Source organism: Macrobrachium nipponense, chromosome 7, assembly GCF_015104395.2.
Source record: "Macrobrachium nipponense isolate FS-2020 chromosome 7, ASM1510439v2, whole genome shotgun sequence".
NCBI classification, from domain to species: domain Eukaryota; kingdom Metazoa; phylum Arthropoda; class Malacostraca; order Decapoda; family Palaemonidae; genus Macrobrachium; species Macrobrachium nipponense.
In genome coordinates, this window is record NC_061109.1 from 25,812,407 (window position 1) to 25,839,103 (window position 26,697).

The following is a 26,697-nucleotide window of genomic DNA, read 5'->3' on the forward strand; positions in this document are numbered from 1 at the left end:
AACCTGGGACTGCCTGTATTAGGTACTTTATTGGCATCAATTTCATTTTATTGCCAAGTGTTATTAGCTCATTGTTTGTAAGTGATTATAGTTTTAGCATGGTACAGTGGTACCTTGAGATACGAAAGGCTCAACTTACGAAAAACTCGAGATACGAAAGCAAATACGAAAAATTTTACAGCTCTACATACAAAAATTGTTCAATGTGATGGTAATTGCTTCATAGCAAAGAAAGGTAAAGGAAAGGAGTTCGCATTTTCGAGAAGTTCGGCAGCAGGGAGGCTTTCGCGCCCGTGTTGGAGGCGCCTATCTTCGTGGTTGTTCTGGAATCGTCGGGCGAGTTGTGGAGCGCAAAAACGCGCCAACGTTACGTGAGAAACGCCGCGATTTTCTGATGCAATACCTCGTCTGGATTCATCTAAGAAGTTCTAGAAATCCCTGGAGTCGGTGACGTTCGCCGTAGGCTCCGCCCCCAGAGTGCCGTATAAATACGACGAACGAACTTTGGAGAGCAGTGATCGTAAGAGAGAGAGAGATCGTAAAAGGGAGATCACCAGTTAGTCACAGAGAGCCACAGATCAGATTATCAGTGAGAGATCAGCAGCAGCAGAGATCTTCCGTGAGATACGAGAAAAAGGAACCGACGAAGTATCAATCAAAAGAAGTTTTTCGAGAGTTGGTTGGATATTGGTCTAGTCGTCTTCCGGTGTGGACGGCCGAGTTGTCTCTACGTTGAGCAGACTTCGGAGAAGAAAAGGGGAGAGTTCCTGCCTTACGAATAGACTATTTTCTGCAATACGGAGGCAAGAGGACGACTGCAATTGCCGCTCTACTTTCCTGAAGCCACCTCTTCAAAGTGCCAAACTGTTTAGCAAGTATTCTTATTACCTCACTGTTTCCCCCAGTTCACGCAGTGTAAGATTCTATCTGTTTATGTAAATAGGAGATACCATTCTGCATTTACCATTGTTAGTAAGCTTGTAAATAAACCTTTGTTGTGTTAGTGTTTCTTTCTATATTCATATCCCCAGTTTCAACTGTTTGTGTTGATAAGTTTTTTTTTTTATTATTATTATTTCATATCGAACCTGAAGTGGACCTCCCTCAGAGGCCGTAACATTGTCTCTGAGATCCCAGAGTCCGTAACATTTGTGGCGACCTTGCCTAGGCTATCAACACCATAACAGATTGAAACAGGGAGAATATAGAAAGAATCAGAATGAGTGAGATGGTGAAAGAGTTTATTGAGTCAGGTAAGCTACTAGGTCTGGAGGGGAATGATCTCCGTGAGTATGTGGAGAAGAAAGAAAGAGAGAAGTATGAGAGAGATGAAAGAGCGGCTGAGAGAGAGGAAAGAGCGGCTGAGAGAGAAGTAATGATAATGCAGCAAGAGAAAGAGAGAGAAGTAATGAAGATGCAACAAGAGAGAGAAGTATTGCAAATGCAGCAAGAGAGAGAAATGTTGGTAATGCAGCAGGAAGAAAGAGAAAAAGTACGTATGCATGAACAGGAAGAGAGAGAGAAAGAGCGTATGCATGAGTTGGAAATTGCTTGGTTAAGGGAAAGTACTCGTAACAGTCGGACAGGCAAGAACGAAAACGAAACTGATAGGTTAGGTATGAGTGCAGTGTTGAAATTAGTACCAAAGTTTGATGAGGAAGATGTTACGACATATTTCATGTGTTTTGAGAAGTTAATGGAACGAGTAGTTCCTCTAAAGAAACGTGGACTTTATATTTGCAGTCAGTTTTGAGTGGTAGGGCACTTACTGTGTATAGTTGCATGTCTAAGGAGAATGATAATTTACGATATCGTGAAAGAAACCGTTCTTAGCGCATATAGGTTTAGTACGGAGGCATACCGTAAGAAATTTAGAAATTTGAGAAAGGATGAAAATATTACGTATGTAGAATACGGTAAGAAGTTAGAAAGGCTGTTTTTTGATTGGTTAACTTCTGCTAAAGTTGATGATTTTGATTGTTTGAAGAACTTAGTGTTGTTAGAAAACTTCAAAGATAACGTATCCCCTGAGATTAAACTTTATATAGAGGATAGGCGAGAAGTATCTTTTGCAGGAGCAACTAGGCTAGCTGACGAATATAGCCTAACTTATAATTTGAGTGTTAGTAAGAAACGAAATGATCCTTCGTCTGGTAGAGTACAAAGCAGTAAAGGTTTCAGTCCTAGTAATAGCAAATGCGAGTAGAAGTTGACTATTTCCTGTTATACATTGGTGGAAAACCTGGTCATACGTCTAAGGTTTGTAAGAGTAGAATGGCCATTAGTGGCTCAGAATTAACTTGTTTCCGATGTAATGGAAAGGGCATTTAGCGAGAAATTGTGCAGCAGAAAGGAAGGACGGTAAGAAACCAGTATCGCTAGTTAACCTTTCGTCAAGTAGGGATGATGTGATGAGAGAAACTAGGAAAGTTTTTGGTGAATTTCTGTTGGAAGGCGTAGTTTCCTCTCTTGGAGGAGTAGATTCGAGAGAAATGGTCTTGCTTCGAGACACAAGGGCCGCTGTATCACTGATAATGAGTGAGTGTGTGCCGAACAGGGCAGAAATCAATATGGAAGAGAAAGTCATGTTAGGTGGATTTCCTAACACTTGTGTGTAAGGAAATTTTTTGTGTAAAGGATGAAGTTTTGTGTCATGTTCGTCCTGAGTCAGGTAGTAAAGAGGAAATCACAGATAAATTAGTAGTTTCTAGGAAGCTTCATGAATTAATTTTGAAGTTAGCACATGATGAGCAAGGACATTTGGGAGTAAATAAAACTTTCAGGTCTATTAGTAGGACGTACTTTTGGCCTAAGATGAAAAATGATGTATGTTTTAAGAGATATGTTATAAGCTGTCTTGAATATCAAATTGCAGGGAAACCGATTCAAGTAATTTCCAGAGTTCTGTTATGTAATATTCCTTCAGTAGGCTTATCTTTTGATAATGTATTTATGAATATGTTCGGAACTTTCCCTAGAAGTAAGGGTAGGGATGATTGCATAACTAATCTTGATTATTATGAAAACAATTTAAGAGATGTTTGGCAGCTATCGGAGGAGAACGGAAGCGCTTGGCAATTAGCGAAAGGAAACCCGAACGGAAGTAAAGGGGAAACTGAAGAAAAACTTTATCTTAGGGCAAAAGAGAGAAGTTTGTGTGTAAGAGATAAAGTTTTAGTACTAGTCTCGAGAGAAAGTCCCTTTTTACCTTATAAGTTCGAAGGTCCTTTTTTAATTTTAGAGAAGAGGGGAAATATACATTATAGAATTAATGTGGGTAAGAGTAGAGCAAAGGCAATGAATGTAAATTTGCTTCAGAATTATAATGAACGCCCCGAGCCGTGGCCTCCGCCCGTGTAACAGTGTTACTGAGTGAGATTAGTTTTGAGAAAAACACAAGAGGTGTTTTAGTATTTATAATTTTTAATCAGAGTTCAGAAAACGGAAAAAGTAAGAGAGAAGGATAATGTTATAGCAGTAGCCTCTAGAGATATTGCTCTGAATGAGTAGCCTAATAACCGTTTTCTGTTATCGCACGAGTAATTGTGTGTGGGGAAGCGTGCGTGTTTGACTGGATTAAAGCTTTATGCAGAATTGTTTCCGCTGTTTAATTTTTGCTTCTCTTTAGAAAAAAATAAAATCAATTGATTTCATTTTTTTTTCTCTTTTGGGGGGGCGTGTGATGGTAATTGCTTCATAGCAAAGAAAGATAAAGGAAAGGAGAACGCATTTTCGAGAAGTTCGGCAGCAGGGAGGCTTTCGCGCCGGTGTTGGAGACGCCTATCTTCGTGGTTGTTCTGGAATCGTCGGGCGAGTTGTGGAGCGCAAAAACGCGCCAACATTACGTGAGAAACGTCGCGATTTTCTGATGCAATACCTCGTTTGGATTCATCTAAGAAGTTCTAGAAATCCCTGGAGTCGGTGACGTTCGCCATAGGCTCCGCCCCCAGAGTGCCGTATAAATACGACGAACGAACTTTGGAGAGCAGTGATCGTAAGAGAGAGAGAGATCGTAAAAGGGAGATCACCAGTTAGTCACAGAGAGCCACAGATCAGATTATCAGTGAGAGATCAGCAGCAGCAGAGATCTTCCGTGAGATACGAGAAAAAGGAACCGACGAAGTATCAATCAAAAGAAGTTGTTCGAGAGTTGGTTGGATATTGGTCTAGTCGTCTTCCGGTGTGGACGGCCGAGTTGTCTCTACGTTGAGCAGACTTCGGAGAAGAAAAGGGGAGAGTTCCTGCCTTACGAATAGACTATTTTCTGCAATACGGAGGCAAGAGGACGACTGCAATTGCCGCTCTACTTTCCTGAAGCCACCTCTTCAAAGTGCCTAACTTGTTTTAGCAAGTATTCTTATTAACCTCACTGTTTCCCGCAGTTCTCGCAGTGAAGATTCTATCTGTTTATGTAAATAGGAGATACCATTCTGCATTTACCATTGTTAGTAAGCTTGTAAATAAACCTTTGTTGTGTTAGTGTTTCTTTCTATATTCATATCCCCAGTTTCAACTGTTTGTGTTGATAAGTTTTTTTTTTTATTACTTCATATCGAACCTGAAGCGGACCTCCCTCAGAGGCCGTAACATTGTCTCTGAGATCCCAGAGTCCGTAACATTCAAGATACGAAAGGTTTTGCTGTAAAGTCCGAGATTCGCCCGGACCACTGATAACAATTTTGAAACTCGCTCGCCGCCAACTAAGTAAAAGCGCCACCATCCTCCCGCTCTCCCATTAGTTCCTGATGCTAGTCACCGCCATGAGATCCTTCTCTCCTATTGGTCAGCATCCCTCCCATGATGCATCTACGTAGCGGCGTGCTTCTTCGGCCACTGCACGGCATCATCTGTATCTTACGCACGAGGCATTCGTTCGTTCTAACGATTTCGTTTATTAACTAAATTCGTTTGTGATTTCGTTGTACATAGTATACTTTATCATGTTGTGTGAGAACTTTACTACATACGTATATGTACTAGTACATACATAACATAATTATGTACAGTATGTACTTAGTCATGGGTCCCAAGAAAGTTGAAATTCACGGAAAGAGGAGGATGCTCTCTTTGGAGACGAAGATGGAGATTATCAAGAAATATGAAGCTGGTATGCGATTGAGTGTGATCACCAAGGAATACGGCCGAAATCCGTCGACAGTAGGCACCATCCTTAAGCAAAAGGATGTCATCAAAGCAGCTACACCCTCCAAGGGTGTGACTATTTTGTCCAGCAAGAGGACCCACATGCACGATGAAATGGAAAGGCTTCTTCTTGTCTGGATAAAAGACAAAGAAATCGCTGGCGATGTGATAACGGAGACGGCAATCTGCCACAAGGCCAGCGCTATTTTCGGCGATTTGATTGCCCAGGCCGAAGACGACGAAGGAGAAGGGACATCAACGCCAACCCCAGACTTCAAGGCTTCGCATGGGTGGTTAGGAAAATTCTGTAAATGGACTGGCATCCATTCGGTGGCATGGCACGGGGAGGCGGCCAGCTCGGACACGAAAGCGGCCGAAGCCTTTAAAAAGATGTTCGACAAGATGATGATCAAGGAAGGCTACAGTTCTCAGCAAGTCTTCAACTGTGATGAGACTGGCCTCTTTTGGAAAAAAATGCCTCGTCCGACATACATCACGCAGGAAGAGAAGAAGCTACCTGGGCATAAGCCTATGAAAAACAGGCTTACGCTCGCACTTTGTTCAAACGCCAGTGGGGATTGCAAGGTGAAGCCCCTACTTGTGTATCATTCGGAGACTCCTTGAGCCTTCAAGGCCCACAAAATGCTTAAGGAGAAGCTTCCAGTGATGTGGAGGGCTAATGCAAAAGCCTGGGTAATGAGGCTTTTGTTCACGGAGTGGGTAAATCTGTGTTTTGGCCCGACAGTGAAGAAATTCTTGGAAGAGAAGCCCTTCCCTCTGAAATGCCTGCTGGTGTTGGACAATGCCCCTGCTCACCATCCTGGCCTCGAGGAAAATATCCTAGCGGAGTATTCCTTCATGAAGGTTCTTTATCTTCTGCCTAACACCACCCCTCTCCTCCAGCCCATGGACCAGCAAGTGATATCGAACTTCAAGAAGCTGTATACGAAACATCTTTTCTAAGGATGTTTCGACATCACCGACACCACAAACCTCACCTTGCGTGAATTTTGGAAGGAGCATTTCGATATTGTAATATGCATCTGACTCTTCAAGGAAGCTTGGCAGGAGGTTTCGAGGTGAACCTTGAATTCTTCGGGAGGAAACTCTGGCCTGATGCCCTATCCGCCCGAGACTTCGAGGGATTCGACGTGGGCGAAGCTGGTGCTGCAGATTCAGAAACAGTTGACGATCCTGAAACTTTCGCAACCAGATCTTGACGAGATCGTTGCACTCAGCAAGTCCATGGGGCTGGTCGTCGACGAGGACGACGTCAATGACCTTCTCACCTTCTCGAGGAGCACCAAGAGGAGTTTATAACGGATGACCTGAAGGAGTTGGAGGCCATGCAACATAACGTCGTTCAAGAGGAGTTCTCTAGCAGCGGCGAGGAGGAGGAGGACGACTCTATGACAACGGTAGAAATTAAGGATGCTCTAGCTGCTTTTCATAAGGTGTAATCATTCGTAGAAAAGAGACACCCCGAAAAGGCTTACACAGGTCGTATGCTTGCACAGTTCGATGACGTTTGCCTGAATCATTTCAGGAACATTGTCAAAAGTAGGCAGAAGCAATCTTCCTTTGATAGTTATTTTTTAAAGAGGCCTTTAGTAGGAGTAGTAAACAAAAAGGAAGAACCAAGTGATACTAAAAAACAGAAAGTTAAAAGTGGTGAAGAAGTTGAAAATTTTTTGTATAGAAAAATAAAAACGTAAAGTATGAAAAAGTAAAAAAAAAATGTAAAAATAAAAAAAATAAAAAAAAATGTTTATGTTTTTTGTAAAGTTAAGTGTTACAGTTTTGTTAATGTGTTTCATAAAGTTTAGTTTATGTTTTTCCTTACATTTTTTTATGTGTTTCGTAAAGTTAAGTGTACGTACGTATCTGCCGTTTGTCCTCCTCTGTCGCCACTTTTGGAGATAGCCTCACTCGAAAGGTAAGCTTCCACATTTTACTACATACGTATGTATGTATGCACAGTATTTCTTACAGGTATATTAGCAGTACGTAATAAGTTAGGTATTGAATGGTCCAAATTGTTGTAGTATTTCATTGTTTATAGGTCAATTTAGCTTTATTATGAAATTTACTGGGGTGTTTTTGGAGGGCTTGGAATAGATTAGCCATTTTACATCTAAAATGCGGTCCAAGATACAAAAAGCTCATGATACAAAGCCCCTCTCAGAACAGATTAATTTCGTATCTCGAGGTACCACTGTAGTATTGTTATGTTTCTTGTGTATGTAATTGTATCCTTTTATGATATTTTTTTTAATATTCTGTAATATTGGTACTGTTCCAGAAGATATACCCATTTTACTTAATGGAGTACTGTTAAGGTCCAGGCTGTTCCTGTAAATTGTCTCAAAAGATTTGACAAGGTTGGTCTCCTAACAGCTGGAAGTTTTGTCCTTGCAAAAATTGATATGAGAGACATTTTAGGAGTCATCACTAGGGTGTCTGATCTTCTAGTTTTCAAGTCATCTGTGGCCTCAATCAAATATTTTAATATAATTTGCATAACCTTTATGGTCTGAACAGTATTTCTACAAATGTATGTTAACCGAAAATTGTGCCGTAAAAATACCTTAAAATACCTTATTTTTTTAATGAATATTTTTGATGACAGCCGTAAAACCAATTCACCACCAAGCCATTGCGCCGTTAACAGCGGGCCACCTGTACTTGCCAAGTAATTACATGGTCGGAGCACCTCCTCTTCCCCTATCAGATGAATTGAGCTCTTCAGCTGTGTTGTACCTATTCTTCCACAAAAGGGAGTGGGGTCATTTACCTGCACCAAAACAATAGAAGCACTACTGCAAATTTCAAAATTTAAAGCTGCCACAATATTTAGAAACTAATAGCTATGTAATTACTTGGTAAGTATACATAAACATTTATTTTATTAATAAAATGTCATGTTTAATTGTAAATTCTCTGTTTGCTGCATTGTGGGAGACAGATGGGCAACCACAGCATCTTTTTCTTAAAGGAGTATCTCCGCCCTAACCACCCTCAATGTTATTCAGAATAGTTGGGAACATACCTGTATCTTCACCTTGACAGTCCACAGTGCATATTTTACTTTGAATCAATAACATACATCAGTCTCCTCATATTAATATTCGATAACAGACATACCTTAGTATATTTCAGCAGAATTTAAGGCTAAATGTATTAAGTCCTAGGATCCTTTGAGCTGTTACTGTAGTGTGGTGCTAAACACACATCAGCATGAGGCATTAATCTTGGCAAGTTGACGCAGTGATGCAGAACAGTGCAGTATGTTACTGAGGCACAAAGTAAGAGATATTAAAGTGCACGTGAAAACAAAGAATCAATTTTCCATGGCAACAGAAAGATGAACTAGGAAAAAATAATAATAACTACAACTACCAGACAGCCTTTGTAGCACATTGAGGCAGAGATCACTGACCGTTGCTGACATTATCTATATACTACAATGACCTATTCCAGAAATGCTCTGAGCAATATAATGAGAGCTTCAGTAGGTAAGGTAGGGATTCCTGTCATGGAGATAGTCTTACTTGTTTTAGGAAAAATGTTTTGTTTGTTTATAACTAGTAATTTGACTCTGTCTGCATAGACAGTTAATAAAGGCATTTGTGTAGTATTAGGCTCGTATTTATGAAACATAAAAGTAGGTTTAAAAATTTATTGTGAACTGGATATTAATTTCCAAATGTCTCGCTTTTGAAACAGAGCATGGAAAATGTAAAGATCCATCAAAGTTAAGGATACATACTTCAGAATTTTCCTGGTGACCAACTGAAGACTGTTAGGTCTATACCAAGGGGACATGTAGGCATATAAAGAAATAGAAAGAATTAGGGTAAAAGAGTAGATGGAATGCAAATGAAGTAGACTCAGATCTACCTCAGAAAGGAAGATTCATAGGAAACAGGGAAGTCAAAACAAGGAGAGTCTTCCACAGATTTGAAGCACCTAGAAAGGATGATCATAAAAACATCTAAAATGAAATCAAAAGCTGAAAGGGAGCAATACAGTACACATGGTTTTCTTCTAAACCTTGATTATTGTACGTCCATCATGAGTAGTTCTTCAAACCCGTAGAACAGTTGCAACATTTTTGTTATGTGAACTTAAAACATTTTCTCTCTCTCTCTCTCTCTCTCTCTCTCTCTCTCTCTCTCTCTCTCTCTCTCTCTCTCTCTCTCTCTCTCTCTCTCTCAACTATTGTTCAAAGTGTTCAGGATGGAAGGATTCTGTATGGAAACAGCATCTTCCAGGGAAGGCTCCCATACTGACTTTAGTAGATGAATCTTGAGAATTAATTCTATAGAATTTTTATCTGGAAAGTTCAGTCATTGTCACTTATGTTATTATATTTGCCATAAATACAACTCAGGTAATTGAGTTATAATTGGAAATCACTGGGTGGAAGACAGGAATTAGTTTGACAGTTCCTCTAATGGATGAATGATCGGCAAAGCTTTTAAATTTTCTTTAAAGGAGAATGGAAGTGTAACTGGGCTGTCTGGGTCTGAAGTCAGTGACAGTGGCTTGACATCTGAAGATGAAGATAGTAGGGTAAGACATTATTTTTGTGCTTATAAAGAATTAGGCATTGTATATTGCATTTATTTGTCAATGGTATATATATGTATTAATGTTTTTTCGTATTATTTGCCTGCTTTTTTAGATTACTTTCATATATTTTCTTTGTGTAACTTCAATTAGTTTTAACTTTTTTGAATTTGCAGTTATTTTGTCCTCTGTTTCTTGAACTGAATTTACTTTAGGAAACGCAACAGTTTTATTAATGTAAATACAATATATTTGTATGATAACTCATCCTTTCATACTTGACCAAAAAGCCACACCTGACCTTCATTATAATTTCATGTCATTTTTCAAAGTAATGTAAATCCAAACATTACTCACCTTTCCAATCCCCAGGCTTTGTATCGAAATGTGAAGAACTTGAGTCTAAGTCCAGGAGCACAGTCAGGAATGCCAGGTATTTTGCCTTGGACATCCTTGGCGAACATAGGCACTCATCCTCGACCTCAGTATCCTCCCTCCCCTCAGCAGTGTCATCCTTCTTTTCCCCATCATAATTATCAGTATTTACCCCAGCAAAACTTACCCAACAATCAAGGAAGCAGTCGCAGTGTTGCCAATTCTGAGAGCTCCATTTATGATCGCTTAGTTTACAATGAATCTCATCTTACCAACAACAATCCTCAAGAGGTGTGTACTTAGTAATAACTTAGAGTATGTACTTAGAGGTAAGTTAGTGTCTGTAAGAAAATAGTCGAAAATAGTCCGTGAAATGTCTTATTTTTGTCAGTTTTAGAAATATGATCTTTTATGCAATTTTTATATTCAACAGTGCCTTTTCCTTTCTGAAGGCTCTGTATATGCTAACACTTGTATAATACAACCCTCCCCATGCTACCAAGAGGGAATAACTTGATGCCATGTAAACTGTATACAGTACAGTATTAATGTTCTCTGTAGAAAAAATAGAAGCAGTGTCAGGGAAACCAAAATTTTGCTAAATTTTTTGCTGTAATTAGTCTTCCAAATGATATACAGAATGAAACACTGTACTGTATTTGATAACATGAATTGCACATGTGGCCTGTTTTTACTGAGGAATTCTCAGTATAAAATGTACTGTACATTTGATCATTAAGGGGATTAGCTACTTTGGGGTAAAAAAGAATTGAAATAAAAAGAAAAAACAGCCATAACTTCCTAAAGTATTTGTGCTAGCAAAAACCGTCCATGTTTACTCATTCATAAGGCTCATTTTACCTAGTAAAAATAAATGATCACTGAATAGAATCAGCTTCTCTGGCAACTCAGGTTGTGATGGTGAAAATTGTAGGAATACTGGCAGTTACTCAGTAAATGAAACTTGAGTTGTCCTCAGAAAGATAGAAGAGGAGTATATTGCTCTGCAATTTGCTCCATACCTAGCCCCATGTAGTCCCTTTCAACTTTTAGTGTCATTATATTAAAAGATATTTTTGAAAAATCAAAATATCAATAGAAAATCCGAATATGTGCTCTATTGTATTGAAACTTTGGCATTCTGTTGATACTTCTTAGGCAAGTGAATGGTTCTTTTGGGCTTGCATAGTAACGTGGCCACACTTTATAGCATTGAGATAATTAAGGAAAATTTTTATTACCAAGCATTTAGAAAATTTTGAGCTTTTCAGAGAAAAAATGTGTGCGTATTGACCCAATATTAAGGCTGCCTAAAAAAAATAGTAAACATAACGTTATGAGATTTAAACTCGTACAAAAAATAGTAAAAACACATTTGGAATTTGGAGTTTCAGCCCCTAATTTGTAATTGTTTTTTTCATAATTTTTTTCTCTAGAGTAGCTAGTCCCCCTAAACTGTCCCTAATTCCAAATGGGTAAGTTTACTAGCCTAATTTGGTTTTGAACCATAGTATTTCTAGTGCAGTACACCAAAAAAACATAGTAGCTAGTAATTCTTAATTATCTGCATATATACTGTCTGCAACTTGACATTATCCGCAAGCACCACAGCTCCCCAAAAATACACATGGATATATGTGTACTATATATACATACTATAAATAAGAATTGATAAAAAGCCTTTTGTTTGGTTGGCAAAACTGTTTAAGGGGTGAAAAAATAATGATGGTAATGCTGTTAACAGTCATTTAGCCCACTGAGAAAAAACAGTCATTGTAACACACTGGGGGTAAGCATGTTCGCAGGGGAGCTGTTTGGGGAGGACTGGGCAGGCCCATTGTCAGCTTGGGAGCTCGTTACTGTTATTGCTTTAAAATCATTCTGTTTATCACCTGTGAGTGGCTGATAGAGTATGGCTGTGTCACAGAAGTATCATTCTCTCATTGGCTGTTTGTGTGGGTGTGTAGATTAAGCTCTTCCGCAACTTAAGAGTCCTCCCCCTTTCACTCCCTTCTATCTCCCCTGCCTGTGATGGATAATTCTGATTGTGGTTACGAATTTATGAGTGTTTGAATTTCCATAAAATATATATATATTATATAATATATATATATATATATATATATATATATATATATATATATATATATATAAAGGTTTTTTTTGCCACGAAGGAAAAAATGAAAAAGTGAGATAGCCAAGTACTTTCGGTCCTGTTCGGACCCTTTAATGAGGCAAACTGATTTTACAGAGAACAACATAGTCAAAAGAAAGCTTAATATACAAACTGACACTACAAGATTAGCAAGCAATAAGGGCGATTTTCACTCTACAGAAAGGAGCCGCCGCCTGAGGGTAGCCCCACCTTGAAGGATACACGCAGTAAAACAAGTGATTCTCCCAGAAAACAGTACATTTTGAAAAAAAAACACGGAGCATATACAATTTAATATCATGAATTTTTACACAAATTTTCCCCCCAAAAAAAAAAAAAATTATTATTAATGAAAAGACGAAAGAAAATATAAATATAATATATATATCGAGCAAGAGTAAGAGGGAGAGAAAAATATCGAACCAGAGAGAGAGAGAGCGAGAGAGAGAGATGATGAGAGTCAGAGAGAGATAGAGAGAGAGAGAGAGAGAGAGAGAGAGAGAGAGAGAGAGAGAGAGAAATACTAATAACTATATACATGTGGGACTAATTTATTAGTTGTTCATTTATTTTAAGGTCCTTCATAAACATCTTACAAATATATGGGTCCAAATGGTACATTCCCAGACTAAGATTTAGGTTGTTTTTATTAGTGATTTGTATAATTGCCTATTCCAGTAAATTTCTTGAAACATAATCATTAGATTTAGCAATTACCAAGGTATCACCCCAATTAATACAGTGAGATTTTTCACTCAGATGGATAAACAGTGCATTTGAAGTCTGGGCTGTTCTAACTGAATACATATGCTGCTTTATACGTACACATAAATTTTTACTTGACTGACCAATGTAAAACGATGGGCAATCCTTACAAGGAATTTTGTAAATTATGTTGTTATTTGTCACTGGACTATTCTTAATTAGCATATCTTTAATGGTATTGTTATAAGAGAACACTACATTAACATTAAACGATTTAAATTTTGATTTTATGGTTTCAAATCCACGAAAATATGGTAAGCTAAGTACATTTTTAGGCATTTCTTTTTCATTAATAGCAACACTATAAAACTTTTTGTGAGCTTTTTGATAACATAAATCAATTAAATGAGGTGGGTAGCAGAGATCGTTCCTATCTTTTTTATGTATTCTATTTCTAGGTCCAGATATTGTGACTCGTGATACACAAAGCGCGTAGGAACATAGAAGAAAAAATTGAAATTTTAATATTAAGATGGTGGGCCAGAAATAAAAAAACATACACCACTATGTTAAATTATTTGTGGGTTTTCTATAAATACTGAATTTGCATTGGAAAGATTCTCTATGTATTAATACATCTAGGAAAGGGATGACATTGTTATTTTCAATTTCAACAGTGAATTTTATGGATGGCACTAAATTATTCAATTTAGACAGTAAATCATTTACATCGATACCACCAGGTAAGACTAACTAAGATATCATCGACATATCGGTACCATTTTAAGGGGATAAGTGTGATATTCGCGAGGGTGTTGTCTCTCAAAAAATTCCATATATAAGTTTGAAAGGAGAGGTGATAAAGGGTTACCCATGGCCATACCAAATATTTGTTGGTAATATTCTCCATTAAAAATAAATCTGCAATCACAAATACATAACTTAATTAAGGAAATTATGTGACTAACGGACATAGGCAATTCATGCAGTACAAGCTCATTACTTAAATATTCTAGCACAGAGTCAATAGGGACTTTTGTAAACAAAGAACATACATCAAAAACTGACAAAATATCGCTAGGGTTAGTACAATGTTATTTAATTTTTCCACAAGATCAAGAGAATTCCAGATGTGTGAATTAGATACAGTTCCTAGTAGCGGGGATAACAGTTTAGTAAGATATTTAGATAGTTTATAAGCAATTGATCCTACAGTTCTAATAATTGAGCACATAGGTTTGTTTTCCTTATGAGTTTACTAGAGGATGAAATAACTTACAAAAAACTCGCAAAAAATCTGTTGGACCAAGTAATAAAAAACTTTAATATCAATATCAAACAAATTCTTAAAGATAAAAAAGATCTTAGTGTAATTAACTGTAAAGTGTCCCTCATTACTTATTTATATGGCCTAGTCAAACTCATAAGGAAAACAAACCTATGCGCCCAATTATTAGTACTGTAGGATCAATTGCTTATAAACTATCTAAATATCTTACTAAATTGTTATCCCTGCTACTAGGAACTGTATCTAATTCACACATCTGGAATTCTCTTGATCTTGTGGAAAAATTAAATAAAATTCTACTAAACTCTAGCAATATTTTTGTCAGTTTTGATGTATGTTCTTTGTTTACAAAAGTCCCTATTGACTCTGTGCTAGAATATTTAAGTAATGAACTTGTACTGCATGAATTGCCTTTGTCCGTTAGTCACATAATTTCCTTAATTAAATTATGTATTTGTGATTGCAGATTCATTTTTAATGGAGAATATTACCAACAAATATTTGGTATGGCCATGGGTAACCCTTTATCACCTCTCCTTTCAAACTTATTTATGGAATTTTTTGAGAGACAACACCTCCCGAATAACACACTTATCCCCTTAAAATGGTACCGATATGTCGATGATATCTTAGTAGTCTTACCTGGTGGTATCGATGTAAATGATTTACTGTCTAAATTGAATAATTTAGTGCCATCCATAAAATTCACTGTTGAAATTGAAAATAACAATGTCATCCCTTTCCTAGATGTATTAATACATAGAGAATCTTTCCAATGCAAATTCAGTATTTATAGAAAACCCACAAATAATTTAACATATATACGTTTTATTCTGGCCACCATCTTAATATTAAAATTTCAATTTTTTCTTCTGTGTTCCTACGCGCTTTGCGTACCACGAGTCCACAATATCTGGACCTAGAAATAGAATACATAAAAAAGATAGGAAACGATCTCTGCTACCCACCTCATTTAATTGATTTATGTTATCAAAAAGCTCACAAAAAGTTTTATAGTGTGCTATTAATGAAAAAGAAATGCCTAAAAAGTGTACTTAGCTTACCATATTTTCATGGATTTGAAACCATAAAATCAAAATTCAAATCGTTTAACATGTTAATGTAGTGTTCTCTTATAACAATACCATTAAAGATATGCTAATTAAGATAGTCCCGTAACAAATAACAACATAATTTACAAAATTCCTTGTAAGGATTGCCCATCGTTTTACGTTGGTCAGTCAAGTAAAAATTTATGTGTACGTATAAAGCAGCATATGTATTCAGTTAGAACAGTCCAGACTTCAAATGCACTGTTTATCCATCTGAGTGAAAAATCTCATTGTATTAATTGGGGTGATACCTCGGTAATTGCTAGATCTAATGATTAGGTTTCAAGAAATTTACTGGAATAGGCAATTATACAAATCACTAATAAAAACAACCTAAATCTTAGTCTGGGAATGTACCATTTGAACCCATATATTTGTAAGATGTTTATGAAGGACCTTAAAATAAATGAACAACTAATAAATTAGTCCCACATGTATATAGTTATTACGTATTTCTCTCTCTCTCTCTCTCTCTCTCTCTCTCTCTCTCTCTCTGGTTAGATATTTTCTTTCGTCTTTTCATTAATAATAATTTTGGGGGGTTTTGGGGGGGAAAATTTGTGTAAAAATAAAAACCATGATATAAAATTGTACGTATATGCTCCGCCATGTTTTTTCAAAATGTACTATTTTCTGGGAGAATCACTTGTTTACTGCGTGTATCCTTCAAGGTGGGGCTACCCTCCCTGCAGGGCGGCGGCTCCTTTCCTGTAGACGGGTGAAAATCGCCCTTATTGCTTGCTAATCTTGTAGTGTCAGTTTGTATATTAAGCTTTCTTTTGACTATGTTGTTCTCTGTAAAATCAGTTTGGCTCAGTAAAGGGTCCGAACAGGACCGAAAGTACTTGGCTATCTTGCTTTTTCATTTTTTCCTTCGTGGCAAAAAAACTTTACTATTTATACATAGCATCACGTTTTATATACTTCGTGATCAAGTTATTGCATATATCGGTAGATATATATAATATATATATATATATATATTATAATGTATATATATAATATTATAATATATAGATATATATTATATATTTTAATATTATTAATTAAATAATAGTTCCAATTTTTTTACTTCATTTATTTTAAAAATGCTTTATAAATTTTGAAGTTCATTGATTTTGATATTTAAAAAGTTATTCTAAAGTTGAAATACCAGTGAACTGAAAAAATTTTAAGAGTTTACAAAATAATCTATCAGTGGAAACTGCTCAGTTGTGTTGCATCAGAACTTTTCTTGCTCATTAGTGTCTCAGTCTGTGTATGTGTATACTTGTTTGCATCACGTCTTTGCTTGCGTTTCTCTTTCTCTGTCTGGCCTATAGTTTATTGCTATTTACATGGTTTGGTATCTGAAAATTTGTGAATCCTCACTCCTCCAAAACATAATAAACTACTTCAACTTAGGCAGTCACATATCATTTGGTTGAAACGTTGGATAAATAGGTAATGCAATATGATAAACACAATTATATAAATCATTTAGTAAGGGATATTAAGTTTTGATTAAACAATAATGCACAGTGCTAGAGGAAGAATAGTAATCAGACAGACTTTTATATGAGTGCTTACAAAAGTGCAATTTGCTTTTACCTTACTGTATAGTGTCAAAAATATCTGCAAGGCATTGGATGTATTACTGCAGATAATAGAGGGAATGCTGTATGTACTACTGTCTTTAACACACCAGAAATGTGTTTTACCTGGTACTGTTGGGCTTTATGTCACTGCAAAATATGAGTACCTCACCTTCCTCTGATTTTCAATACAAATTTTTTGTCTTCACTCCAAAGAGTTCACAAAGTTGCATCTTCACCTACGACTTACTACACGATGAGTACTTCGACGTCGAAACCGTTGAAGAAAATAACAGGGTGTTTATCTGCTTCTTGTGATATCCAGGAAGTCTCGCAGCATGAGAAGGCTTCATGTTCACATACCCGGGAATTCCAAACAACCAATTGAAACCAACAGGGGGCAAACTAAACCGGCTTTAAAAGGACGGAGCAAAGCATGTCCTCACTTAAAGGCAGTAAGAAAATAACTAACGGGGTCACGAGTTAACGAGGGGTATGTGGGTGGCCCCACATGTCTCGTGACCAAGCACAGATGCCAATAGTCCCTTGCGTACACAATTATTTTAAACTTTACCGGTTTCCAGCTGGCGCTGAGTATTTATCCTAATGTTAAGACCGAAGGTTTGTAAGTTATGAAAAATACAAATTAGTTACAAATTTGTCATTTTTTAATCTTTCAAGCCCCTCTGTTATCTTAAGTTTTATAGCACAAAATTAAAGAGGGATTTAATGATAATGTATAACAAGGAATGTTTTATTTTTATGTAATATTTGAAAAGTTCCGGAGTTTTTGGACATTACATATTTACCTATCGAAACTCCTTCAAGATGGCTACCAAAGACATTTAGAGATGTATATGTTTATATGGAATCACAGATAGCAGGGGAGGTATGAAATAATAATTTTTGAGATTCGAAATGCGAGCAACACAATAGATATTTACAGTGCAATGTCAATTATCAAGTTATAAAGCAATAACAAGGTGTGAGTGGAACATTAACCCTTAAATGCCGAGCCTCTATTTACAAAAGTGTCTGTCATATGCAGTTGGCGTTCGGGAGTTAGCGCCGAAGCAGAAAAAAAGTTGTTTTCAAAAAATCACAGCACGCTTAAGTTTTAAGATTAAGAGTTCATTTTTGGCTCCTTTTTTTATAATTGCCTGAAGTTTAGTATGCAACCATTAGAAATGAGAAAAAAATATCATTATCTTATATAAATATTGGAATATATGACAACGCAAAATAAAATTTCATATATAATCGTATACAAATTGCGCTGTGAGCAAAACGGTTAAAGCTAATGAGTTTTTTTTTTCCGTAGTATTGTACACTAAATTGCGATGATATGGGTATATAACAAATTGTAAAACAATCAAAGCAACACAGACAAAATATTATCACAAAATGATGCATGAATTCGTAACGTGCGGACGTAAAAACAAGTTTTTTTCAAAAAATTCACCATAAATCAAAATATTGTGCTAGAGACTTTCTGTTTGTTGCAAAATGAAGGTAATTGAATATTACTAGACTATAAGTGTTTTAGCTTACAATTGCAGTTTTCAACCATTTCGGTCGAGTTAAATTTGACCGAAGGTCGAATTTTTTCCATTTATGGTGATTTATATGAAAATATTTCAAAACTGATAAAAGCTACAACCATGAGTTATTTTTTGTTGTATTCTTCATGATGTTGCACACATTTTCATGTATAACACTTTATGTAAGGCCTAATATAAAATGGTGCCAAAATTATGACAAGGTGACTTAAGAAATTCAGAGATTTTCAGCCGAGTTACTGCGAGTTGAGGAAGAAAAAAGTTTTTTTTCAAAAATTCACCATAAATCGAAATATTGTGCTAGAGACTTCCCATTTGTTGCAAAATGAAGGTAAATGATTGAATGTTGCTAGAATGTAAGAGTATTAGCTTACAATTCCATTTTTCTACCATTTTGGTCGAGTCAAAGTTGACCACAGGTTTAAATTTTGGCACGTGTCATGATTTATATGAAAATATTTCAAAACTGATAAAAGCTACAACCACGAGTAGTTATTTTTTGTTGTATTCTACGTGAAATTGCGCACATTTTCATGTATAGCACTTTTTGTAAGGCCTAATAGAAAATGGTGCAAAAATTACGACAAAGTGACTAAAGAAATTCTGAGATTTTCAGCAGAGTTACTGTGCGTTGAGGAAGGAAAATTTTTTTTTTTTAAATTCACTATTAATCGAAATATTGTGCTAGAGACTTCCCGTTTGTTGCAAAATGAAGGTAAATGATTGAATGTTACTAGAATGTAAGGGTTTCAGCAGAGTCACTTGCAAAAGTTCTGCAAAACACGAATGCGTCAAGAAATCGCTCTCGGACGATGCGTTGCTGATGCTTTGTAGTGCGAGAAGAAAGAATTCGCGCATGCACAGCTGGGTAACGCTTGTAAACAAAACAACAGCATGATCCATGAACTCCCAGCATCCCCCAAGGCGCGTGATTTAAAATCTTTCACAAACTAGGCCTATAACTATTTTCCGCGAATATTTAAAAAAAACTTTTTGTAGTCGACATACAGTACGTCCACTTGGGACCCGACAGACAATTTTAGTCGGCGATTAAGGGTTAAATACCATTACCTACTGTAGGTTATGCATATGTGGCACAAATCAGATAGAAATGCAGTTGTGTGGGTCAGTCACTATTATATTTTATTTCATCTTCACTTTGCATGCCACACATAAAAGACTCTTTTGTGACATCATAACTCTCATCACTAAATTAGCATTCTCTCCCCACTTGTGTTACTCATGGCTAAACTTGTATCAAAGTTAATATAGTACAAACTTTTATTTTTTATAGCAGACACTGACAATAGCTTTTCAAAATCCTTTTGTGAGAAATTTTTTTTCAAGTTTTGGTGTTTGCAAATTACTGAAGATATTACTTTTCTCCAAACCTGGAAGAGACAGCCATTTTGCAGCCATTTACTGGCCTCCTGGTCATTGTCTTCGGAAACATGCATTCTGTCAATTCTGCATTAGTTCATGTTCGATCAACTCTAAGTAGAACATCGCTGCAAAACAACACACTCTCAGTATATTTTCTTTCCACTAGCCAAAGATATGACTCCAATTAGAGATACGCTTAGGATTGCAAGACATTTATGACTGTAATAAATTTATGATGGTATCTGATTACACCATGGGTTTTTTAGCATTGCAGTGTACCCGTTGTCAATAACTGTCTCACTGTATGAGTCCACTGTAGTTTTTATTTGAAATATCAAGAAAAGCCAAGAGAAAATGGAATTCTAAGTGTGCATTTACCTTATAGGCTGATGAGCTGTGGATAAACCAAGAGGGCACAGACCATACTAGAGTAAGAAAGCCCCAAAATGAGGCTGACACTGCTGGATCTTCCCCTGAGCATGCACCTCATGTATGTAGTAAAATGCTTGGGTTTGTTTCAGTATGTTGCATAATATAATTTTTTATTTTTGTATATGTGATTATGTGTACGTACTTTGTATAGTTTAGGACTTCTATGTATAGTTTAGGACTTCTAGGCAAATACTTTATTTATAGAAGTGTTTCTCCCAAATATTATTTTTATTTATATAATTGTTTCCTCAAAAAGGTTATTTCTGGGTTCGACCTGTGTCGGCCGGTGAAATGGTCGTGTAGCGCGCATTTCTAGGTATAAATAGATTCTAAATATATACCAGAGAAAAAAGCTAAATGGAATGCTGGAGTTATTACCCTCAGCTCAAACACCATAGGGCATCGTTATAAGCACTGAGGCGAGTGGAGGCCACTATCACAGGTCTTCTGCCAATTAGAATATTCCCTTGAAAGTCCCTCACAAGGCAAGTGCTGTTACAAGGACTACTACATATACCTTCCGCTCGCTACTACTACCACCCATGCCCGGCGGCTTCATTCCTGTAATTAGTGCATTGCTTTTCACACGTGTCTCTCGCTGCTCCCCCTTTGTATGTTTTTGTCAAAGCCATGTCTGCTGCAGAGCTCCCAGCTTCTTCATCCAAGTTGAGTGTTCCATTTTACGTTTTGGTATTTCGTGTGGTCACGATGTATTCCCTTTTTAGCCTTTTTTGGCCCCTTAGTTTTCGCGAACCGGGGTGACGCTATTTTCATCCGCCATCTTGGGTGCATCATCAGACGCGTGCGTTTTTTCCCTCTGTTTGATTATGATTACATTTACTTCACGTTTAGTTTTAGCTGTTTTTACCGCTTTTTCATATTTACCAGTGCATTTCCTAGCTCCTGGCGTATCTAGAGTTCTGGTTTTACGTGTTTATCTATATGTCGTAGGCTCTAACTTGCTCCTGACGTCCTCTGGGGTCTCTTGTTAATTGTTTATTTTGCTTTTTCTAGCCTCTGGCTTTGTCCCCAGTCCCTCAGGAGCATGTTCGTTCACCTTCATATGTATTCTTTACTTATTTCTTGTTATACGTGAGTAGTGTATTTGAGCTTCCAGTTAGCCTATAGTACTTTATCTTTGTAGAGAGGGCGATTCCCCTCTCTCTCTCGCGTTTTTATGCATGCATGCTTTTATTGTATTTTCGATGTTAGCCAGCTATGCACTTGATTTTATGCACGTTTATGATATTCATTTCACAGTGAGGTTGGAAGTTTTGCTTTCCTACCCTGGCTTACCCGACCAGACCTAGGCTAGGTTTTAGAAGGTAGGTCAGGTGACCCTACCCCTCTACCCTTTAGGCGCTCCATTATCACCCCCTGCCTGCGCTACAGTGCTCACTGGGAGGACGATCCAGGATAGAGAGTCCCTCTCTTGTCATGTTTGTTGGGCCTAAACCCTCCCTACCTGACCAGATCGAAAGTTTCGATTTTTGGAGGGTTTTGTTGGGTTTCTTCCGTCCATGTCATGACATCCTTGGAGGCCGAGCTAGCCTACCTGACCGGATCCGTACCGATCTCGGAGGGTTAGGCTAGGTCCCTGCTGGGTATATCCTTTTCCCCCTTATTGTTCCTCTTTCGCAATTCTTCCAGTGGTTCCTCATCATTTTATTATGTTTGTTTTGTTGTGTATTGCCTTGGCCTTGCCTCCTTTAGGGTGCCAGTTGGACTACCGTCTTCTGCTCCCTTTAGTAGTAGGCTAGTACAGCTCCCGTAAGGTGGTGACCACTGATCGTTGCTGTCGGCCAGGCGTTCATGACTTGTCCACTCTCCTCAGACCACACATCCCCCCCCCACCCTCCCCCTGCACCGGTCCTGTCCGGCGCTGCCTAGCTAGCTCGCGGTGCAAGTAATCCTACCGATGAACGGCCGCTAGAGTATCTATCTTTCCGATGGGGGGGGGGATTGGTTGGAGGGGAGTGGTTACTAGTAGTTGGTGTAATCTCCTTATTTATGTCTCCAGGAACCCGTACTCAGTCCCTGTTTCAGGTGAGGTCTACCATCACACCAGCCAGCAGGCTATGCACAGGATTGTACGTTTCACTGCTCCGCCGCTCAGTTGTCTTTTCTCCCTGTGAGTAGGGGCGGATTTGGGCTCAGAGTTGCGTTTCTAGTCACCTTAGAATCGCTTCTCTCCCCCAATGCGATCAGGTTCAGGCCTAGGTCTTACCTTTTCCCCTGTTCCGCTCGTATCAGCCCGTCTCCGCCGGTGTTAACTATTATGATAACGGGATTATGAGACTCCGGAGTATGCCAAGCCTTTAAAGGATTACACAAGATTTATTAGATGTTATTCATATGTATAGTTCATTAGACTCTGTAGGTATATCTCCGGACCCGTAAGGTTCTGATGTAGTTTGGTCTACCATCACACTCGCCAGGTAAAAGATACCGGAGTTTATTGTACCGTTGTTTCCATCGCTCAGTTTTCCGCCTTCTTTGCTATCACTGTTCCCCATTTCGGTGAGGACGGTAAGGGGTTCAGATATGCGACTACATTAATTCGTTGCTTTTTCTGATTCGGTACGGTCAGACTCAGGCTTAGGTCTTACCTTATCCCCGTTCTGCTCGTATCAGGCCTCATACACTGGTTATAGCTTTACCATCCTGAAGACGGACTCCGGAGCAGGCGGAGACACCCAGAGTTTTTCTTTTATTCATTCAGTGAGTTAAAATCATTAACCGATATTTCCTTTAAAGATTCAAATATCTGGTTAAAGTGCATGCTCCTGCCAGAGTTAACTCCGGCGCTTCTACGTATAATACTCATTTGACTTTTCAACTTACAGATGGTCCGCTGCCAGGTAGAGGGTTGCTCAGCCACCCTGATCAAGCCATACAGGCATGTGGTCTGCAGGTCCCATGCTAACTGCGCCATTCCACTGGATGGCTACCTGGTCTGGCACCCGGACCCCTGCACTGTGTGTTCTGAGATGGTCGGCATCATCTCAGACGAGTCTGTAAGTAACGCTCTCACCTCGTCTTTTCCGTGAAATTTCTGCTATACGTCAACCTCATGAAATTTCTTTGACACGCAATCCCCCGGACGGGATCCTAATTTGATTATTTTCTACAGGCTAGTTTGGCGCTCCGGGCGGAGACCAAAGCGTCCCTGAAGTCCTGGGTGGGAGGATTCGGCAGGAACGCCAGGGCTGGACAGCCCTACGTGCTGTCCGAGAGTCTGTGCTCCTTTTACCCGGGAGCTACGGCTTCGACGGCTGTTCCTGCTTCAGTGGCGGATCCAATCATCGAGGGCATCCGTCTGGAGACGCTACCCCTCCCGGAGGACCAAGAAGGCTTGTGTGACCTGGTGGCAGAGGAGGTTGCGGCCATCAGACTCCACCATGAACCGATGGCCACCGAGGATCAGGAGGTAGGTAGGGAGGTAAGTGAGGCAGGTAGTCTCCCCTTTAGCCCCACTCCTTCTTCTTCCCCTTCCTTCCAGGGCTTCTCTTCCAAGTGTGCCCCCTCTTGGGATAGATCGGCCTCGGTCGTCTCTAAGGTTAAGGCTTGGAAGACAAGATCCCTTCACCTGCTCCGGCAGGTTCTGCAAGGTTGTCTTTGGCCCCAAGCCGTCGACCTCTGCTTCCAATTCTTCCTCTTCCAAGGCTTCTCCCCCTCCCAAAGGGTCAAGAGCCAAGACCTCCAGAGCTAAGCCGACGGAGTCTGGCTTTGACCAGGAGGCATTCGCAAATCTCCTGATGATGAAGATGAGCGAGGTAGTGGACGCCAAACTTGAGTCGGTGTCCACTCGACTGGCTTCAGGCCTGGAGACCTCGGGTCAGTCAATCCTATCTCTGACCCAGAGGATCAGAGCCCAGGAGGAATTAGTATCTGGAATCCTCCAGTCCGGGACCACGGCACAGACCGTGACAGTACCGGATGCATCAAAGCTGCTGCCATTTGAGAACAGTAACCCCGTGGCGGTTAGCTCTGCATGCCCCTTATTCGGATGGAAAACCGACTATTGAAGGTTGCGGAACCCGGCTGTTAGAAGACTTTGAGTTCTTCCCGGCGGGCCTTCAGTTTCCATTCCCTGGTTATGCTAGACTAGCAGAAGATGCGCTAGTCAGGGTAGACAAGGTCCCGAAAGAGACCGTCATCTACCCTTGGGACCAGGTCCGCACCCTTACAAAATGGGAATGCGTCAACACGAAGTTGATACTCCATAAAGGTTGCTTCACTATGTTTGTGGCCCCGCGAGGAGTTCCGACTCCTTGCACTTCAAAAGTGGCGGAGTTGAGTCTACAAGCTGCGGTAGAGGACAAACCCTTACCTCTATTAAAAGAGAGAGGCTACCTCCTTGCTCTTCCCCGGAGATGTAGAGTTTTGGACTGATGCTCCGGCTACGTTCATGGTAGGTAGGCTCGACCCAGAGTGTGGCTCCGCCCTGTTCACCGAACAGCTACCTAGGATTCCGAACCCCTTGGTCAAAGCGGAATTCGAAGCGACATGCAGACTGAGTAGGTCGATTAACTCGGTCACCTCGGCTGAGTTAATCGCTACGACGTTGGCTGATGAGGCTCTTTTTCGAGTCCACACGAAGTCACTGTTACAGGCCTTCCAGTCGGACCTGTATGACTTCATAGTAGCTAGGCGAGCCTGCAGGAAGCATGTCTTTGCGAATGTTTCCATAAGGCACGAGCCAAATAGACTCATAGTCTTCAATTTGAGGTGCCAATCTCTTCCCTGAGGATGCGGTTAACAACGTCCTCAGTGAGGCAGCTAGAGCTAACCAGAACCTTCGTGTCCGTTGGGGACTTCCAATCAAAAGGAAGTTTGAGACCACAGGACCACAATCCAAACCTAGGAAGAGGCTGAGGAAATCCCAACCTTACCAGTCCTCTCATCCTCAGACGGTTGTCCAGGCGGTCCCTGTCTCCTAGATCGGCAAGCCTTCAACATCCAAGGCTCAGCCGCAGCAGCAGTTTGTCCTGGTTCAGAGTCCTCCGGCTCAGCAACCCTCAACCTCAACAACCTTAGTAGCCTCCCCAGCCTTCAACGCCTCCTATGAGTCGCGAGGAGCATTTCGCGGCTATAGTAGGCATGCAGGGAGTAGCAGAGCCAGAGGTACCTTCCAGCAGAGAGGTGGCTCTAGAGGCAGAGGCCTCAGGGGAGGCAGAGGAAGCAAGACTGCAACCAACCAGTGAGACCCCGCAGGTGGGCGGGAGACTATATCTCTTTCGGGACCATTGGACCTTTAGTCCATGGCCCCACAGCATTGTTTCAAAAGGTCTAGGGTGGAAATGGGAGAAAGGGCCTCCTCCACCAGTCAACCTACTAGACTATGCCAAAGATCTCCTTCAAAAGAAGGCAATAAAGAAGGTCAAGCGCCTAAAGTTTCAAGGACGTCTGTTCAGTGTACCAAAGAAGGACTCAGACAAACGAAGAGTGATTCTGGACTTGTCCCGTCTCAACTCATACATTCAATGCGACAAGTTCCGCATGCTGACCGTCTCGCAGGTGTGGATCTTACTTCCCAGTGGGGCCGTCACCACCTCTATAGATCTTATAGATGCTTACTATCATGTTCTGATAGCAAGAAACTTCTCTCCGTACCTAGGCTTCAAACTAGGAAAACAAGCTTACTCATTCAGAGTCATGCCATTCGGGCTCAACGTAGTGCCCAGAATATTCACCAAACTAGGAGAGATGGTAGTCCAAGAAGTAAGAGCTCAAGGGGTAATGTTAGTAGCTTACCTAGAAGACTGGTTCATTTGGGCAACCAACGACGAGGAGTGTCGCAAAGCAACAGCCAAAGTAATAGAATTTCTAGAGTATCTGGGTTTCCAGATAAACAGGGAAAAATCTTGTCTCATTCCGGCATCCCGCTTTCAATGGTTGGGAATCCAATGGGACCTAAACTCGCACAAACTATCTCTCCCATCCAAAAAGGCCAGAGAGATAGCGAAGGCTATGAGACAGTTCCTCAAGAACAAAAAGGCTTCTCGTCCTACCCAAGAGAGAATTCTAGGTTTGCTTCAGTGTGCCTCAATAACAGACATCCTGTTGAAAGCCAGGCTGAAGGATATCAATCGAGTCTGGCGAAAGAGAGCCAACGACAAATTCAGAGACAAGATCTCTCTAATTCCGCCGATATTGATGAAAAGGCTCCGTCCGTGGACGGAACGCCAGAGCCTTTCCAAGTCAGTGCCACTGCAATTTCCTCCGCCGTCTCTGATAGTCCACACGGATGCCTCTCTGAGCGGTTGGGGGGTTACTCACAATACAAGAAAGTTCAAGGAACGTGGTCAAAGATGTTCCGCCAGTTCCACATCAATGTCCTAGAAACAATGGCCATTTTTCTGACCTTAAAATGTCTGGCTCCAGTCAAAAACAGTCA

General features: G+C 39.6%; 1 protein-coding gene across 1 annotated transcript in view; it reads left to right on the forward strand.

Moving 5' to 3' along the window:
- LOC135217560 (uncharacterized) overlaps positions 1 to 26,697 on the forward strand; it is a 313,898-nt gene that overhangs the window by 55,075 nt on the left and 232,126 nt on the right. Inside the window, exons 3-5 of the mRNA XM_064253525.1 lie at positions 9,640 to 9,717; positions 10,087 to 10,380; positions 20,251 to 20,355. Coding sequence (XP_064109595.1) covers positions 9,640 to 9,717; positions 10,087 to 10,380; positions 20,251 to 20,355 — 477 coding nt within the window. The remainder of the gene's footprint in view (positions 1 to 9,639; positions 9,718 to 10,086; positions 10,381 to 20,250; positions 20,356 to 26,697) is intronic.